Source organism: Lissotriton vulgaris, chromosome 6 (assembly GCF_964263255.1).
Source record: "Lissotriton vulgaris chromosome 6, aLisVul1.2, whole genome shotgun sequence".
Classification (NCBI taxonomy): Eukaryota; Metazoa; Chordata; class Amphibia; order Caudata; family Salamandridae; genus Lissotriton; species Lissotriton vulgaris.
This window is the reverse complement of record NC_141694.1, coordinates 1,799,365,057-1,799,384,194: the sequence shown is the minus strand read 5'-3', so window position 1 is coordinate 1,799,384,194 and position 19,138 is coordinate 1,799,365,057. Positions and strand designations below refer to the sequence as shown.

The window sequence follows — 19,138 nt, the reverse complement described above, 5'->3', positions numbered from 1 at the left end:
CTTGAGGAAGAAACCTGATTAGAACAAACTGTACTCCGAAGGGTCTTGTTGGTAACCTCACTCTTACTCACTCTTGCTCTGTTTTGCACTGGTTTATCATTGACTTTTGTTCTCTAGGTTAAGAGTCGTGGGGCTGTGAGATTTGCCGTGCTCTAGGGGAGAATAGCAGTATCGAGACCGAAGAGCGAGAGCATGCTGAATCTGGTAGGTAGGTAGATGCCGGACATGTGGATTGAGTTGCGAGTGAGCAGGCTGCTAACTGTCAGTAGTCTGAATTCACTGGGACCCCACTTGTGGAACTGTCTGGCGCTAGCAGGCAGTGAGGCACAGTGTTGCAAGGGTGACCTGGTGCCTCAGAGTTAGAAGAGGATAAACGTGCCGCCATTTTAAAAGTGCAGCATGTTGATAGTGTGCAAACACGGGGCACCCACCTTGAGTCCACTTTGTAGAGTTGTCCAGCGCAAGTCGGATTTAGAAGGCGCTAGTAGGTAGTTGCAGTGGGGCAAGGTGCTGAGGCAAGGCAGCGGAAGGGTGCCTATCGAAGTAAATAGCAGACAAATAACTGCGTAGGTGACGGTCATTTTAATTATGCTTAAATTCCACAATCCGAATTGTACTCATGTTGGCTCTCACTATAGAAATGTAATGCAGATATCACACGTAGGTCATGTTCATTGTTTACAATTTGCATGTTTAGTGACGAGAAACATAGCGGAATGAGGGTGTCATGTCGTCCTGCTTGACACTAGTGTTGGTACAGGGCATGCGGACACGGAAGGGGAGGAGCATGGCGGGAGGAAGGGGATTAAGGCAGAGCACGCTAGGGGAGGAGAAATAAAGAGCCGTATGAAAGAGCTCCCCCGTGCGACTCTTCTTCGGGGGCTAAACATGATAATGGCGACGAGGGTGGGATTGTTGTAATCCACCGCTTCTGCCCCCCGCGCTGCAGCACCATCTGCAGAGCGCACAGCCGAAGACCGGCTCGTCCAGCGCTCAGGCGTGGAAAAGAGCGTGAAAAGTGACCTAAGTCGCGTAGAGGCCGCAAATCGACAGAGCGCCTCATGAAGGACTGGAGCACGAGCTTAGGGTGAGTCCAGACCGGCGACTACCCTCTAGAAGCAGCAGATAATACCAGAGCAGATACCATACATAAAGACCCACGTCCTCCCCAGCGGCCATCCTTGAGTCAGGCACTCTGCATAGAGTAACATTAGCTCCCATCACGGCGGCCATTTTGAAGTCAGGCAGTCACAAAAAACCCTACAAATCTGCCGATTCTTGCGAATAAAGACTCGTACGGCCAGTTGAGTCTGCATCCTTGTTCAATATGTCATTGGAGGCCGACTCCTCGCAGCCATCTGCCACAGGATCCACCCAGCAAGCCCTGCAACCTCGTGCAATGCTTTTGTGAGTGTCATACCTGCGCCCTCCGGAACCTCTGGAGTTGACGTCTGGGAGCAACATGGGACCCAAATGGAAGAGCTGGGCTGAAGACTTCGAGGACTTCATGACGGGGTCTCAAGTGCAAGACTCCAAGCAGAAGCTGATAGCTCTGCGAAACTTGATAGGAAAAGACATTGCGCAGATAATCAAAGAACTGCCTGCTGCCAATGCCACCTCATATGAAGACGTAAAGGGAGCTCTAGACCGGAAGTTCCTATACAAATTAAACTTAGACTACGAGCAATATACTTTCAACCTTGCCTCGCAATAAAAAGACGAGCCAATGTGTGACTTCATTGCTCGCATCCGGCGCTTAGCTCGATCCTGTGAGTTCAACACTTTCAATACCAAAGATGCGCTTCGACTGCGCATTATTGAAGGGTGCCAGTCAGAATCACGATTGTTAAATAAACACTACACGCTTGAGGAAATAGAAGAACTTACCCGCATTAATGATCAAGCAGAAGACCATGCCAAGAACACAGAAGCCAGCCAATCTGAAAAAAAGAACAAGCCTTCCGAATGCAGTCCAACACGGACTCGAGGCACCGCTCTTACCGTCGCAAGCCTGGAAGATCGACACAGTCCCTCCGCGGGACCTCTTCGCGCAACGGAACTCGAAGCAGTCAGACAAGCAGGCCAGCCTCAAGATGTTACAGATGCGGCCAGGACTACCCACATACAGGTCAATGTCCCGCCATAGGACAGCAGTGTCACTGCTGTGGAAGAGAAAATCACTTTGAAGTAGCCTGTCAGACGTGACGGTCAGAAATGAAGACATCTAAGCCAAGCACAGAAACCCACCACCATGCAAGAGCAGTACGCGGAAAAAAAAGCCGCTCATCCAGTTCATCAAGATCGCGTGCCCAGTCAGGCAGCTCCTATAGATCCCAGAGGTCGACGTCCCGGGAATCGTCGTCTCTCACACCCATCTCGCAAGATAGCGATGAATACATGTGCATGGTGTCAGATCCCGACAGATTGAAGAAATACCCACGATTGAACATTCGAATAGGGAGTCACCCCGCCAAGTTTGTACTGGACTCAGGAGCGTCCCTGAACTATATCTGTGCCATGGAATATCAGAGCATGAAACCCCAGCCAAAACTGGAGCCAGCCGCTGTCCAAGTCTACACCTAGATGTCCAGGAAACCCTTACCATATCTGGGACAGTTCCGCACGACTCTGACCTACACGGACCGACAAATACAAGCCCACATCCACGTGATTGAAGGACCTGATTGCCTTCTCAGTCTACCGACAACAGAACGCCTCAAGCTTGTCGAACTTCTTTACACAGTGGACGACTCCCCAGATATTGTCAACAAGTTTCCAAATCTCTTCAAAGGTCTTGGAAAGCTTAACCAGTTCAAAGTCAAACTACACATCAACGAGCAAATATCACCGATAGCACAGCACCACAGGAAGGTGCCATTTCACCTGCAACAGGCAGTGGATGACGAGCTTTAAGGCCTACTGAGAACAGACATCATTGAGCGATCTACAGGCCCCACTCCCTGGGTGTCACCCGTGGTGGTTGAGCCCAAGAAAGGACAAGACAACAAAGTGCACCTGTGTGTGGACATGCGAGCCCCGAACACAGCTATTGAAAGGGAACGACACCCCTGACCCCACATCAGTGACATGATTGCACGTCTCAATGGGGCAACAGCCTTCTCAAAGCTAGATCTCAATAAAGGATACGACCAGCTGGAATTACATGAGAAATACCGTTACATTACCACCTTCATCACCCATCAAGGCCTTTTCCGCTATAAGCGCTTACATTTCAAAATATCTTCAGCCGCTGAGATTTTTCAAGAAGCCATCCGGCGTATAATCCAGGGCATCCCAAATGCTTTCAATTATAGTGACGACATCCTAGTCTTTGGGGAAAATCAGGCGAAACACGAAAAAGCATTGGACCGAGTGTGTCACGCCCTACTCAGTGCTAACCTCACACTCAACCCAGATAAATGTGAGTTTCACAAGTCCACGCTAAAATTTTACGGACACATTTTCTCCAAGGACGGCATGAAACCAGACCCTGAGAAAGTGTCTGCCCTTGCGGACTACATGTCACGGCACCCACAAGCTCAAACACTAGAGCAGTGCTCTGTTGCGGAGGAATACACCCACTTTGCCATTGACAATGCATGTCCTCCGGCGATACCACTAGATGCCATTCGTGAAGCATCTGCTCTAGATTTCACCACCCAAGCCATCATGGTCTGGATATGTACTAACTCGTGGAGACACCTGGACAACAGTCACCAAGACACAACCGTCGACACTCAAGAACTCGCTGCATTCAAGCACGTCCAAGAAGAACTATCAATCAGCACGGACGGCTTACTACTGAGAGGTGGAAGGATAGTCATTCCTCAGCGATTACAACAGGGCGTCATCAACTTAGCCCATCAAGGGCACAGAGGAGTGGTGGCCACGAAGAAAGCGCTCCGGGAACTCGTTTGGTTCCCATCACTCGATCAGATGGTCGAGGCCACACTTAAAGACTACGCCTCATGCCAGTTGGTGGGTCGAGACGAACCGCCGGGTCCACTGCAGATGTCTGAGCTACTAGATGGGTGTGGCAAGAAGTAGCTATTGACTTCTTTGGTCCGTTAAAATCAGGCAAATACATCATCGTCATCATGGACGAATACTCTCACTTTCCCATCGTGCATCAAGTATCCTCCACCAAAGCGACAACTGTCGTCTCTGTTATCGATGAAACATTTGCAGCCTGGGGAATCCCCATGGTAGTAAAAACAGATAACGGACCACCGTTCAACGGCCATGAATTCGCTTAGTTTGCAAAACATCTGAATTTCAAACATCGGATGATCACCCCCTTATGGCCTCAAGCTAACGGGATGGTTGAACGGTTTATGGGGACACGTGAGAAAACTGTCCGGCAAACTGAACTCGCACACTGCGACGTTCAGCAAGCGCTAAATGAAGTGCTGCGAGCATACACACAGCACCATGAACCAATGCCCTGCCACCCTGATCCTCGGGCGAGTTCCCCGCACTCGGCTCCCCGCTTCGGATACTGTCACACAATCTCGAGCCGTGACCACCGATCATGAAACTCTGGTGAAACTTGATCATGAGAAGAAATCAAAGATGAAAGACTATGCTGACCAACGCAGACATGCACGACAGACGCACATTCATGAAGGAGACTGGGTACTTTTAAAACGCGACCGAAGAACAAAAGCAGACAGTCGCTACCTAACACACCCCTTGTGAGTCTCCCGCCGCAAGAGGACAATGAGCACGGCTAAGTCTGAAGGTAAAAGGATAACCAGGAACATATCCCATTTCAAAAGATGCAACCCCTCTGTCTACACTCAAGTTCAGGACCAGGACTCGGACACAGATTCATTGAGTCAAGGAAGAAGGAGTGACGGAGCGTGTCCCAGATCAGTGACGCCTGAAGACACAAGAAACTGCCGTACTTTTAAACAGGTGCAAACCAGCCGTCCAAGAAGAACAACCAGGCGAACTGTTCGACTCATTGAAGAGCTCTGAGAGACAGTAAGCACTATTGTACAAAAGGGGAAGGTGTCATGTTGTCCTGCCTGACCCTAGTGTTGGTACAGGGCAGGCGGACGCAGAAGGGGAGGAGCCAGGCGGGAGGAAGGGGATTAAGGCAGAGCACGCTAGGGGAGGAGAGATAAAGAGCCGTATGAAAGAGCTCCTGCGTGCGACTCTTCTTTGGGGGCTAAACATGATAGAGGGGACCAGAATTTTTCTCAGCAATGCCAATGTTATCTGAAATTGTCCACTGGTGTTAGTCACGTCTTAGTCTCCAAACATTTATTCATCCTTCTCTCACAGCTCTTAGAACACATCATCAGAGGCAGGCCACCTCGCTCCGCACTGCCTCCGCCCTCCGCCCTGCTCACAAGTCACTCACAACAACACAGGCAGCAATCAGTTAAATTTAATCCAGATCACCACCACCACTGCGGGAGGCGCGACACCCGCCAACTGTTAGTGCCTCCATCATGAATCATTAATTGATTTGGTGCCGGAAAAACTCACCTGCTGTTGGTGGCAGATACAGGGAGTTATGTTGGTGGGCTAGCCTAGGAATAAATAAATTATGGCCACCCGCAAGCGCCGGTCAAGAAGTGCGCACACTGCCTCTGCTCGTCGCTCGTGATGCTGCAGGCAGTCACGTCCAGTTTTAATTGTGCGAGGCCCAATGCGCATACGGGAATGACATCAGCCACACCTTAGAGAGGCGCGCAGATGCGGCAGAGGAGGATACAGTGGATCATTCTGCGCTCTGCGCACAGGTACCTCCTCCTCCTCCTCCTGAAATGTTCGGTTGCACACAGGCGCACGGGTCAATCAGGCTTGCTGCTTTTTTCCCTGCAGCTGCAGGGAGCGGACTCGGTCGGAGTAGTAGTATTGGAAGTCTGACTGACTGACTGTCTGTCTGAGTCTGACACACAGACTCAGAGAGACATTCAGTCAGACAGTGACTTCTCTCTGAAGTGACTCACGTGTGTCCTGTCACTCACGGTCCGACGGTTGGACTGAAAATCGCCCCCCCACAGCCACAAAACCAGCCCCCTTTCGGAAAAAAGGCCCCTACCCCATCCAGCCTACCGGGAGATTGCCAGGTGCCTGAAAGCACCAGTCCGGCCCTGGTATTGCACCATATCTGAAGGTTGCTTCAAGCTTCATTGGTGAGGTAATGTTGGATTCCAGATCTGAATGAGTGCATTGGTGAGGCTCAACTGCATTTCAGATGGCAGACATCACTTACATGAGGTACATTTGTGTTTCAGAAGGGTGTGGTCCTAATGCTTTTGAGATGGCTAGTTTCTGTTGCGTTTCAGATGTAAGACATTGCCTTGGTGAATCCCTGCTATGTTTCTGATTGGCAACATCACTTTGCTAGGGTCCTGCTATGTTTCAGATGGAAGCGATCACCTTCATGAGGTCTTGCTTTGTTTGAGATGGAAATGTCACCTGGAGACATCATTGTGATGAGTCCCTGCTGTGTTTTCGATGGAGACATTACCTTGGTTAGGCCCTTCTGTCTTATAGATCACATAAAGTACACTTGAAGTTAACTGAGATGCCAGAAATGTGTATTTGTTTTGGTGACTCATGATGAGCCACTCGTATTATGATGTATTTTACAAAAAGAGATCTATTGCTTTGCTCAAACAGTCTCCTCCTCTAGCAAGAATGAGGGGTTTCGATGAGAGTAATTGCCTCATATATTAAAGGTTTTAGCATTTGCAAACCCTCTGGTTTGGTAAATCAGAGAATCTGAGAATGCTAAAACACTTCCTTAAATATACTAAACCTATTTAACGATTCAGTAAATGTTTTCTGAAATGTTAAGTGGGCTTAGGCACCTAAATGCGTTCCTTCCAAATACAGTTTCCTTATGGTATTTTACCACCACCTCAAAGGAAGCAGTAACCCATTCCCTTCAGAGACTCCTTTCCCTTTGTGTATGTTAACAAAATAATTTGTTGAAGCAGGCAGTGACCCAGTTGTTAAACGTTGTATATATTATTTTAAACACAGCTCGTTTTTCTTTTGAGAAGTCAGGCTGTGTTGAAATAAAAAATATTGCTTTATTTTGCAATCACAGACATGGTGGTCTGCTGACCCCAGCCAATCATAGTGATTTCCAATTTACAATCTACTTCATTAATAATAATGAGGTAGGTCGAACTGCGACTCACTATGAATCTGTATTTTCTAAAGTAACCTCCTAAGACAGGTCAGTTCACAAAATATAAATGCATTCGATAAAAGTCGGTATGCAAATTTCGACCACTGCTAACAAATGTATTTTATCACATGGGGCCTTAAGTGGGAACGTAATAGGAATCTCATTACCAAAATCTTCTAAAATGTGAATACATAAGAAAGAACTTTTAATGGCCGCACATGTGACATAATGAGAAAAAAGAAGTAGGTTTTCGCATATATATTACATGCCTTTCAACTAAATTGTACAAACATTAAGATGCTTTGAGAATAATCAATCAACAGAACCGCCATCTGTAATAAATTGAAACTAAAATCATGTTTATTAGATATTAGTCAGTACATATCAATTATGCATTTTACGTTAAAGCTTTAATTGTTTTAATATATTCCACAAAAGCTATCAGATTTATATGTGTACTTTTATCATACTCTTCAACAGACGCAGGTGGATGCTTGGTCTTCAGGGTATCCAAAGACCTCCACTTCACAGGGTGTCAGATAGTCCTCTCTGCCTCTTATGATGATACTGACATAGCGACCAACCATTCCATCGCACTGAAACGTCTGCGTTGCTCCAGAAGCCATCGATGAAATGGTCGCACATCTGAAATGAGAAGCACACAGCAGAAATGCCAATATGTTTGACCATATGTAAAGATTTTGCAATAATTGATTAATGGGTGTAGAAAAGAGTTTCAAAGAACATAGACTAGTGGGAAACCTGTTCAATTGCTATCTTTAGTAAAGTGATATTAGTAAGAAGCAAATTTAGAATTTCAGTTAGATGAACTGGACAGTGTGAATTATTCCACATGTCTTGTACATTTATGGCTGAAACAACTGACCCTGGAAGAGCAGAAGACATATCATATTTGATCCTCCACCTGGCCCATTTTCCATAATACCTCTGTAACCCATTAAAATGAATGTATTTAGTCCACCCAACACCCCCCCAAAAAAAACTATTTTCTTAAAGACTGAAGACCTGATTCAAAAATCCATTTGTGCATCTAAATGCATTTTCTTTTATTTTTGTACTCACAAAATGTCAATTCATTTGGGTGGGTGAAGGTTTGGGGGCACAATAGGCAAGAATTCCTTTTAATAGTAGGTGAACACAAGAAAGTTGTGAGTTTGTGTGTATTTGAAGATGTCTGCAAGGCTCATTTGCACCTTGGATATAGACTGAAATTTCAACGGCAGGGTAAATCACATCTCCGTTGAGGGTCGGAATGAGGAGGCAATGTGATGTTGGCATGGCTGGCCGCCGAGAATGACACACGTGATCTAGCTGGCTCACATCACAAACGCCAATCCGCAGAACGAGGAATCATGTCCATGCGTCGGGCCCCCACTGGTGAATATGCCGGGCCCTGCCCTTGAGTGCTCCTGGAGGCCCCAGAACCACAGGGGCCTCTTCCTTTGAATTCAACCTATATCAGACATTTCCTCCCACCTGTTGTGCCCCTCTGACCTCCTGTGAAGGGGCCCCTCATTTGGACCGCCCATGGCGGAGATGTGTCTGCCTAAGGGTCAAGGTTTCACTGCTTGTGCCGCCAAGCACAGGTGGGTCAGCTCCACCTTACTTGTTGCTTCAGCCGGGATACACAGTGGACACCAACCAGCATCCACCATGACAAGGGACAAAGCCTCCAAGCACCGCCATGAAGAAGTCACCCTTGAAAAGTATACCTGCCTGTGGCAGTTGTTGCATCCACATCTCCATCTAATGCATAGTACAGCCCCAGCTTGCTAATGCTATCCCTACGGATAGAGTGAAAATCCTGGCAGCTATCCAAGGTTCTAAGGAGGCACCTGAGGCAAAGGTTGGACACCAGTGGGCACCAGTGTCATCCGGATCTCCGGCAGGCGGTTGACAGGATCTTCTTGGCTGAAGTCAGGCCCTCAGGGGTATAAGCGAGCCCAGCCCTTTCGTATCCTTGTGGAAGAATTGGTTGGCCTTTACTCGGAACTGCAGGTTTCCTCCCCGGGGCTTTCCCTGGGAGGAGTCATCGTTAGCTATTCCACATGAGAGAAATTGTAAATAACCCAATGGCCTAGGGGCAAACGCTTCAAAGCAGCTGTCAACTGTCCCCAATTTACTGATGTGTGCACTTATCGCATCCGCCTCAGGCGCTTTTGACTAGCACCAATCTTCAGACGGCTGAACATTAGATCTTGTAAAGCTGCTGTAGCCAAATGTTTAAAGGGGGACTCTTGTCATTTATCTTCAAGAATTTTTTAATCTGTAAAGTCTGCTATAACAATGTTTCTTATGAGAATATTCCAGTTTTATACAGTGCAAACACAACCCAAAGGTATCAGAGCGCTTTACATAAGCACTATGGGGCAGATTTACAAGCCCCTTGCGCCTCATTTACGCCGTTGTTGTGTCACTTTTGTGACGCTTCGGCGGCGCAAATCCTGCTCCATGGTGCGGGGGTACTTACAACATGACGCATCTGGGAGATGCGGCACGTTGTAATGCCCTGTGCCACATGTAGGCGTTCCTGTGCAGGGGGGGGGGGTTCCGGCGCAGGAATGCCTCCTAAAAGTGGCTGAGTGAAATCTACAAGATTTCACTCAGTCACTTTTCGGCCCATGCTGCGTCAAAACCCTGTGCCTGCCTGAAGCAAGCGTAAGGATTGACGCAGCATTAACTAGATGGGGCCCCCGGTGCATTGCTGGAGCTGCGTCGCGCTTGCAACGCAAGCGCCAGCGCCAGCAATGCGTCACTTTTACGGCACAGATGCGTCACATATCTGTGCCGTTTATGCACCATGGTGAGCCGCATTGTAAATGCGGCGCATCCATGATGGCGGAGCTGTGGCGCACAATAACTGGCGCATCCCTGTTGATTTGCAGGGATGCGGCAGTTATTGTAAATATGCCCCCTATTGCCTTACTAAACAGATATATTCATTTTTTAGACACAGGTAGATTACCTGATTTGTCTAGAGTCACCGGGTTTATTTCCCTCTCGCCAGAAGCGAACCTTGTTCCCCAGCTTCAAAGCCCCTTAAGCCGTTTAGCCACATTGAAAGTATTCGTAAAATAGTTTTTGCACTTTACCTGTTTTCAATGTGGGCGTTGACACCCTGCTTCTTTTGGATGCAATTTCACTGAGTAATAACTGCTGAATCCTGTGGCTAAATAGTATTCGCACTGTACTTATTTTTATTTAAGAGTTTTATATAGCGCGAACTAGACCAGAGGGATTGGCTATCAGAGCACTTTACATGGGCGCCAGCTTTGTTACAGATGAACACATTCATTTTTGTTAGGCACGGGTAGATTACATGATTTTCCCAGAATAACAGGATGTGTAGCGTTGTTGCTGAGACTCGAACCCGGTTCCCCAGGTCCGAGGTCAACCGCTCTAGCCGTAAGGCTAAATCCTCTCCCCTAATCGCACTTTAATTGTTCATACAGCAGTTTTTAGTAGACCTTGATAGGTGAGGGTTCATGGGTGATTAAACTTTTACACTTTAATTGCTAGTTTGTAAGTTCCCTACAACGCTCCTTTCTAGCTACAACTTAATGCACCTCCAAAGGTCTTCAAAACCGTGACTGTTTTTAAATTGATATTAGTTGATTACATTTAACAAACTTTGATAACATTAGATTTCTCAGCTTCTATAGCCCTCGGATTTTGAACTGTTTCTGGTATGTCTTTTGTACTTCAACAGCTGACAGAGGACCTTGATGAGAGAACGTCCCTTGGTGTTGATAGTATTTACACTTTAACTGCCCCTGTGGTGGAAGGCCTGCATCTTTAGCATCTAGTCACAATTAAATTGAAGTCTAAAAGGTTGTAAACCTCATGTCCTTTTCCTTGATGTTCTTGCTTTTTTAGGTCGAGCCTGGGCACTGCATGCGCTGCTCTGCGAGTCATGCAGTATTCGAGCATGGATTTGTAGCTCCGCTCACTCTACGTCCATATTTTTCATTGGCTTGTGTCATTATCCTTAGTAAATACTGGCTTCTGATTCGTTAGTAGGCTTGTTAGTCCCTCCTTAGTACCTCCTTGTCTTCATTTGTAAACTCCCATGAGTACTGACCCTTTTACTTCTGTTATTACACTGTGTCTTATTTAGTCTATAAACACTACATTCTTTAATGAATTTCCCCTACTGCAGGCACCACATGCTTTCCTGCACAATGAGAACTTTCTCCAAGCAGCCCGGAACAATGGTGGCCGCTTTTTAAAAGTGAAATAGGTCTCGCATTTACAAATGTTTGAGCTATAGGCATTGTAAATGACAATGCCTTTTATCTATTTTTATCAAAACATATAAATAAAAGGTATTGCCATTTACAATAGCAATAGCTTAAACTTTTGCAAATGCAATACTTATTGCATTGCAAATGCTTTTTTTTTGCTACTTGGCTTACAATGAACTATAAAGAGATTTGGTCCACGGTAGCATTGTTCATTATTTACATTAATGTATTTTTCAATGTACTTGCAGTGTTTTAAGTTGATAAAAATAAAGAACCTTGAACCTTGTCATGTTACTTATTGAAATCTATGATTGATTTGGGATTTTTCTTGTCGTGTGTTTTCACTTATTACTGGTTGAGTGCTGCATAAATACTTAAAATAGTGCCCCTAATTTAAGCCTTACTGTGTTGGGCCATGCTACCAGATGGTTAAGCACAGGTTTATTTTGTGACTTTCATAGTGCTTAAAAGGGAACGCCTTGAAACTCCTCATCAACTACACTGTACCACCAGTCAGCCTGCTAAATCCTGGTCTTAAAAATGCAGAAAAAGTTGAGGAAAAGCTAGCAAAACTGGACCACACTACATTCTTTGAAAAGGTCATGGAAACCACCCACTTGGGTTTCTCTAATTAAAATAGAAGGCAGGATTAGGCAACCCGTTCATGGTGAGGATATGTGTTAAGACGAGCCTCCTGAAAATCATTACCAAAAGACAGAGCCAAACCAGTATGTCAAAATGGTTCTTCATTTCTATTTCTATTTTCTATTTAGGGGGTTTTGTAAAGCGCTTGGTGACGCACAGCGGCGTATCCCCGCGCTAAGGAGAGATACTTACTGGAACCTGCAGAAGCGGCATACCTTACTGTACGAATAGTGCAGTTTTAAGCTTGGCTCTAAAGATTAGTTCTGATGGTTCTAATCGCAATGCCATGGGTAGTTTGTTCCATCTAGAGGCTGCAAGGTACCTAAAAGATTTTCCGCCCATCCGTGCTCTAGACACCTTGGGAATAACCAGGAGTCCTGAACCGGAGGATCTCAGGGAGCGGGACGGCTCGTAAGATGTCAGTAGTCCTTGCAAAGGGAGAGGAGACCTCCCATTGATGATCCGATTGAGTTAAACTTCCCAACTATACCCTGAGGCTCTGTACATGTTCCTTACATATGTGGGTTAATGGCACTATAAAGATCAACATTTCCAACGATGATATCATAGTATATGTGACATCAATTTGGCAAAACCATAACGTGCCAGAACTGTGCTGCAATCAACAAGAAACAGGAGCTAGAACCCCACACCCATCCCTCACACAGGCACCCACTACACACAGCACAATATTTCAAAGCAAATGGATTACACATGTGTCGCAGGTAGACTCTTGGTGGATCAGGATCTGAAATACCAGAAAATATAAATATTGCTACACAGCACACAATCCATATGTGAGGCTGGACTGCTTAATTTGCACAATACAGAACTCTACATGCGAGAGTGAAGCTGGAACAATTTTCAGGGATTTGGTGCTGCCATCAATGTAATTTCACTTAGGTCATACAAATTTCGAACATTTCAAGTGTTTCACCAAAAGCAAGTATAGCAAATGACCCACAGGCATTCAGCAGTAGACTGGTAAAGGTGTGGTATGTAGCCAGGGGTGTACTTTAGAGTACACTGTTGCAAATATATACTAACATATGGTGTGGTAGCACCATATTATTCACATACAGCACGCTCCCCATTGAAATGACTGCAAAATTTAAACTGACATGCAGTTTTATTGCTACAACTATATGGTGCATAATTGATAATGTATGGAAATTGGGTTTCTGCAATTATTCATCATTTGAACATCACCAAGTAAAGGGTCTTGTTTTTTATTGATTCCATTAAAATCTTTGTTTCTATCACGACGTATCTTCATTTGTAACTTGTTAACTGATTATTTAATTGGAAATATTTGAACAGTTCATGTACCGACATTTACATTTTTGTGTTAGAAACCAACAAACATCCTACAGCATTTGCTTTTACATCCCCTGTATCCCTGCAAAATTGTCAGGTGGTTATCTTTCCAAAATCCGCTACCTCTGCATTCAGAGAAAGAAAAGTAAACACCCATTTCCATGATGCAGCAATTTGTCTGAAGACATAGCTTGGCATTTGATTCCTATATTTGAACACACAGCAAATGTGACAAGGTAAAAACAAAAATTAAATTCTTGATTATTGCTCATTTACCTTCTGATATATTGGTGGGGCGCACCCCCAGCGCCTATTGTATGCCATGCCTTGTATAAAACCAAAACAGTGTGGAGAATGCAGTGTGCAATGTTGAAAGATAAAGCCTTCAAACATTTACTGATTGAAACTATAGAGAACATATTTAACTTGAATGAAGGATCTGACATACAGACAACAGTTGAGGCCCAGAGAGCAATAATGCACAAGCTACATAAACTGGAAGATTCTATGTTAAGATTAGAACATATAGTGGCAGCTCAAGCAATGTCAATAGAGTACTTAAGCTAGGACGAAGCATGCATGAGTCTGAGAGAAGTTAAGATGCCTAGACTTATCTGACTAAAACACATTCTGATAATCGCAAGGCCAGTAGGGTGCTAGCAGAATTGATTAAGCCTTCTAAGTTTCTGTTTAAAACTGATCCATTTTATTTACACAAAACTTATATTTACCCAAAACGACATATTATTCAAAATGCTATGCTTTATAGTCATTGTTACATAACATATGCTAATGAATTGTGCAATTTGAAGCGCATTGTTTGTTCAATGTATGTGGTAGATACCTCAACTGCTTAGAAGATACAATTATATTAACACATTGATACAGTGTATATCAATAAAGAGGCAAAATTGAAAATGTTCTGTAAATGTGAAGTAATTTAAATTTGGACACTACAAATCAAGCTAGTATCTTCAGACTTATTCAGGAGAGCAGTGCAAGTGTATCAAACAATACAGTATGGATGATGGGTGGCCTCAATTGAATTTGAAAAAGCTTTAAAATTCCTGTTAAAATTAAAACTATGACATTTTTATATGTGTTTGTGAATTAAATAAAATAGCTCAAAATTTGTGTATTTGTTTGATGCTTGCATGTTTCTGTAATTTTGTGTATTGCTTTGCGGCTCAAATCATCAAAATTGCTTAGGCCAAGGTACCCGGATTCCAATATTGACTCATTGAGGATCCCCAGATTCCAATAATGACTCATTGAAGTTCCACAGATTACAGTAAAGCTAAAGTAGGGGTCCACAGAAGACCAAAAGATTAAGAACTCTGTTGCATGATTAATTACAATATTTGGGTTTGTTGTTCAACATTCCTTTTATTTTGTCAATTTTTTCACCCTTACTTGAGCAACGTTAGGAATGCACTTCCTTTAATTTTATATTTAAATTTGTTGAAGATGAGTGAATCACACTAATTATATACTATTTTACATTGTTGTCCTGGTTTTTGTAACCTTTAAAGATGTTTGTTTTCCAGGAGTAAGAAATACCCTTTCCATGTCCTTCCACTTTTCCTAAGAATACATTACCATTTCTAGTTTTGCAATCCCTTCAACTGGACTTCAGGCAGTTCTCTCACTCTGTCAGGCCCTTGTAGCAGTGTGGTTTGCTTTTTGTTTTTATTGTATGGAAGAGACGTATAATGGTGCTTGTAAGTGCAATTTAAAGTAGGCAAAGGCATAACTATGGTTTAGCTATTCTTTTTAGTAATTCTTGCTAAAAATGTGCTCCTATTTACTGCTTGATCTATTCGCTGAGATTCTAACTGTATATGTGAGATTACAAATAATACTAATGTTTTGTAACATTTAAAGAGCCTGTGAACTTTGTTGTATTTTTCTGTTTCCTGCAAACATCTCTTATTGTTGTTGCCAAGCTTCACTGTAGCCCATGGTAAGTGTCTGTATAACAGTAACCTGTTTTTTTTCATAAAAATATTAGTCATTTGATGTGCATTTCATTCTGTGCTCCACATGGTTACATTAAGTGAACTGGAACTTATTTGACTGTAGTAACAGCTAATATTAACATGGTTAATATTAATGCCAATTTTGTTTCGGGTACTTGAATATAAATGCTTGCAGACATTCTTTAGGTTATATTTATAATAGTGGTTAAGGTAACAATGTAAATAATACTATGTATTATATATTTAAACACATTCCTGCTTCAAGAGCAAAGTAATTCTATAAGCATGCCTCATGTAAATGTTTTTCCTTTAGCAAGCAGTTACTTTGAGTTTGGTGTGATTTGGGACAGAAAAGGCATATGGCTTTTTATAGAGGCACTTTTCTGTAGACTTTGACAGATGTTATATTGTTCAAACAGTACATGCAGTGTACATATCCACCATTCCTTTGTCTGCCCTAAGTTTCTAAATCATTCCACGCTCCAAATGTGATCTTGAGCAAGTGGTGTATATAGGCAAGTGCATACACACTTTATTGCAGACATTGTTGTACCATTCATATTAATAATGATTACTCCCTCCAAATAAACGTAGTCAACTTTCTGTAGATGCATTATTATTGCTTAAATGTTTAAGTGTGCATAAACGCCAAATGTCTCCTAGCATTATGAAGCTCTACCTGCTACACAGTGTTGTTTCCATATCAAGCAGTTGTCCGGGGTCTTAGTCTCACTCCGTTCTGCAGAGCTGATCTCAGACAGTCTCAGAGGATGGTCAGGTTTAGGGGCACTTTTTTGTAGGTCATGGTAGTAACGTCGATATTATTAAACCTTTCGCTGCTAGGCTTTTCCCGGCTTTTTAGGGTATTTAGGGTAGTTTGCGCATAGGCCCCTGTAAAATTTTTCCACATAAGGTATCCACACTAAATTTGCACCCTTTTCTTCCAGCATCATAAGGATTTTAAAGAAACCCAGGGTTTGTGGATTCCCCTGGAGGGGACCCAGAAATAAGGCAAAATAGTGCAAAATTGTGTTTTTGGGGGGAAAACGGGGAAAAGGTGCTGCAGAAGAAAGAGTCTGGTTTTCCCCCTGCAGATGGTATCAACAAAGAGTTTGTGGTTCTCAAATCATCATCTCCCCAGATTTCAGGGACAAGCAGACATTTGTCAGAAAACAACATTTCTTTACACATTTTTGGCATTTTACTGGGTGTGAAAGTAATAATTGATCCTGGAAAGCTATACGTTTCTATAAAGTAGACTAAATTCTGAATTCTTCACGGGGTCATCTGCATTGATCCTTCAAGGTTTATTTATGGAAACTAACAGTTGAAAACAAGAAAAATTACAAATGAGTTGAAAAAAATTGCCATTTGTGTCAACATTTTCACCTGTAACTTTTTCTAACAATGACAGATGTTTGAAAGCAATGTACCGTTACATCCGCTGGACGCTTCTGGTTGTGGAGATATATAGGGCTTGTAAGTTCACTAAGAACCCAAGGGACCCAGAGCCAATAACCGAGCAGCTTGTTGCAGTGGGTTTTCATTGTGTAGCAGATATATAGCAAAAACTGTAGTAAAATATAAAGAGTGAAAAATAGGTATCAAAGACACCTATGTATTTCCGAAATGGAAACAAAATATAGTTTAGAACCAGTAGCTATTTGCCGATCTCCGAAATTTTGGTAGCCCATACTAGCCTGTGAATTGTAGGACATTTTTTAAAGTGCCTTATTTTTTACACATTGTCCTACATTAGGAAGGCAGAAATGCATAGAAAGTAAATTCGTAATAACAGTTGCTCTACAATTCTGAGTTTCTCTAAGTCTACTGATAAAAATGCTACCTCACGTGTGTGGGTAGGCCTAGTGCCCACAACAGGAAACGGCCAAAAACACAACTTGGACACACCACATTTTTACAGTGAAAACCGACCCTTTTTTTGCACACTGTCTCGCTGTGGATGTTGAACCCTAGCAATGCCGGCACCTAGGGAAACCTAGCAAACCTATACATTTTTGAAAACTAGACACCCAGAGGAATCCAGGATGGGGTGACTTGTGTTGCTCTCACCAGGTTCTGTTATCCAGAATCCCCTGCAAAACTAAAACTTTGTAAAATAAAATTTCCTCACATTTCTGTGACAGAAAGTTCTAGAATCTGCGTAAATTCCAACCGCCCCATGTTCCCCAAATTCTTCTGAGAGAAATGGTACCTCACTTGTGTGGGTAGGCCTAGTGCCCTCAACAGGAAACGGCCCAAAACGCTACGTGCACACACCACATTTTTACAGTGAAAACTGACCCTTTTTTGGCAAAGTGCCTAGTTGTAGATTTTGAAACCTAGCTCTGCCGGCACCTAGGGAAACCTAGACAACCTATACATTTTTGAAAACTAGACAACCTGGGAAATCCAGGAGGTGGTGACTTGTGTTGCTCTCACCAGATCCTGTTACCCAAAATTCCCTTCAAACCCCAAACTCTGTCAAAATAAAAAACACATTTTTCTCACATTTCCGTGATGAAAAGTTCTAGAATCTGTGTGGATCCACAAAACTTTACCCTCCTTGCGTTCCCCAAACTCTTCCCATAAAAATAGGACTTCACCTGTGTGGGTAGGCCTAGTGCCTGCAACTGGAAACGACCCAAAACGCAACGTGGACACACCACATTTTTATAGTGAAAACGGAACATTTTTTGGCAAAGTGCCTAGCTGTAGATTTGGAACCCTAGCTCTGCCGGCACCTAGGTAAACCTAGCAAACCTATACATTTTTTAAAAGTAGACACCCTGGGGAATCCAGGAGGGGGTGACGTGTATTGCCCTCACCAGGTTCTTTTACCAAGAATCTCCTGCAAACCTCAAACTTTTTAAAAATAAAAGATTTTCCCTTCATTCCTGTGATGGAAAGTTCTAGAATCTGTGTGGATCCACAAAATTCCACCAAACCGGCGTTTCTCAAAGTCTTACGATAAAAATGGTACCTCACTTGTGGGGGTAGGCCTAGTGCCTTGAACAGGAAACAGCCCAAAACTCAACGTGGACACACCACATTGTTACAGTGAAAACTGACCCTTGTTTGGCAAAGTGCCTAGCTGTAGGTTTTGAACCCTAGCTCTGCCAGCACCTAAGGAAACCTAGAAAACCTATACATTTTTTAAAACTAGACACCCAGGGGAATCCAGGACTTGGTGACTTATGTGGCTCTCACTAGGTTCTGTTACCCAGAATCCCCAGAATCCCTTGTAAACCTCAAACGTTGACAAAAAAACACATTTGTGTGATGGAAAGTTCTGGAATCTGCGTGGATCCTCAAAATACCACCCTGCCCGCATTCCTCAAACTCTTCAGTTGAAAATGGCACCTCACTTGTGTGGGTGGGGCAAGTACCTGGGACAGGCAAGGACCCAAAACGTATTGAGGAGACATCCAAATTACCTATCACAAAACAACCTGTTTTTCAAAAGGGGTAGGGGGGTCACCTGGGTTTTTGGCCCCGGACTCGGCAGCCATCTTGGGAAATGACCAAACCTACACATTACTGAAAACTAGACACCCGGGTGAGTCTAGTGAGTTATGGCTTGCGTGGACCCCCCAATGTTTTCCTACCCAGAATCCCCTGCATTCTTCAGGATCATTGGGAGTGTACCTCGGCGGTATGGGCCCGCTAAGGCCCACCCTTACCTGAGGACTTGAAAGTTAAAATCGGTGTTAAAACTATTAGTGCAGGGCAAACAAAAAAGAGAAAAAACCAACAGGAAAAAATTGGGGGTTTCC

At 43.8% G+C, this 19,138-nt stretch overlaps 1 protein-coding gene across 2 annotated transcripts in view; it reads right to left on the bottom strand.

Moving 5' to 3' along the window:
- Positions 1–7,489: 7,489 nt before the first annotated feature.
- LOC147709522 (fucolectin-like) overlaps positions 7,490–19,138 on the bottom strand; it is a 63,352-nt gene continuing 51,703 nt past the window's right edge. For both annotated transcript variants that reach the window (XM_086928065.1, XM_086928066.1), the window contains exon 4: positions 7,490–7,801. In XM_086928065.1, the coding sequence (XP_086784191.1) occupies positions 7,630–7,801 (172 nt within the window). In that variant the 3' untranslated portion in view covers positions 7,490–7,629. The remainder of the gene's footprint in view (positions 7,802–19,138) is intronic.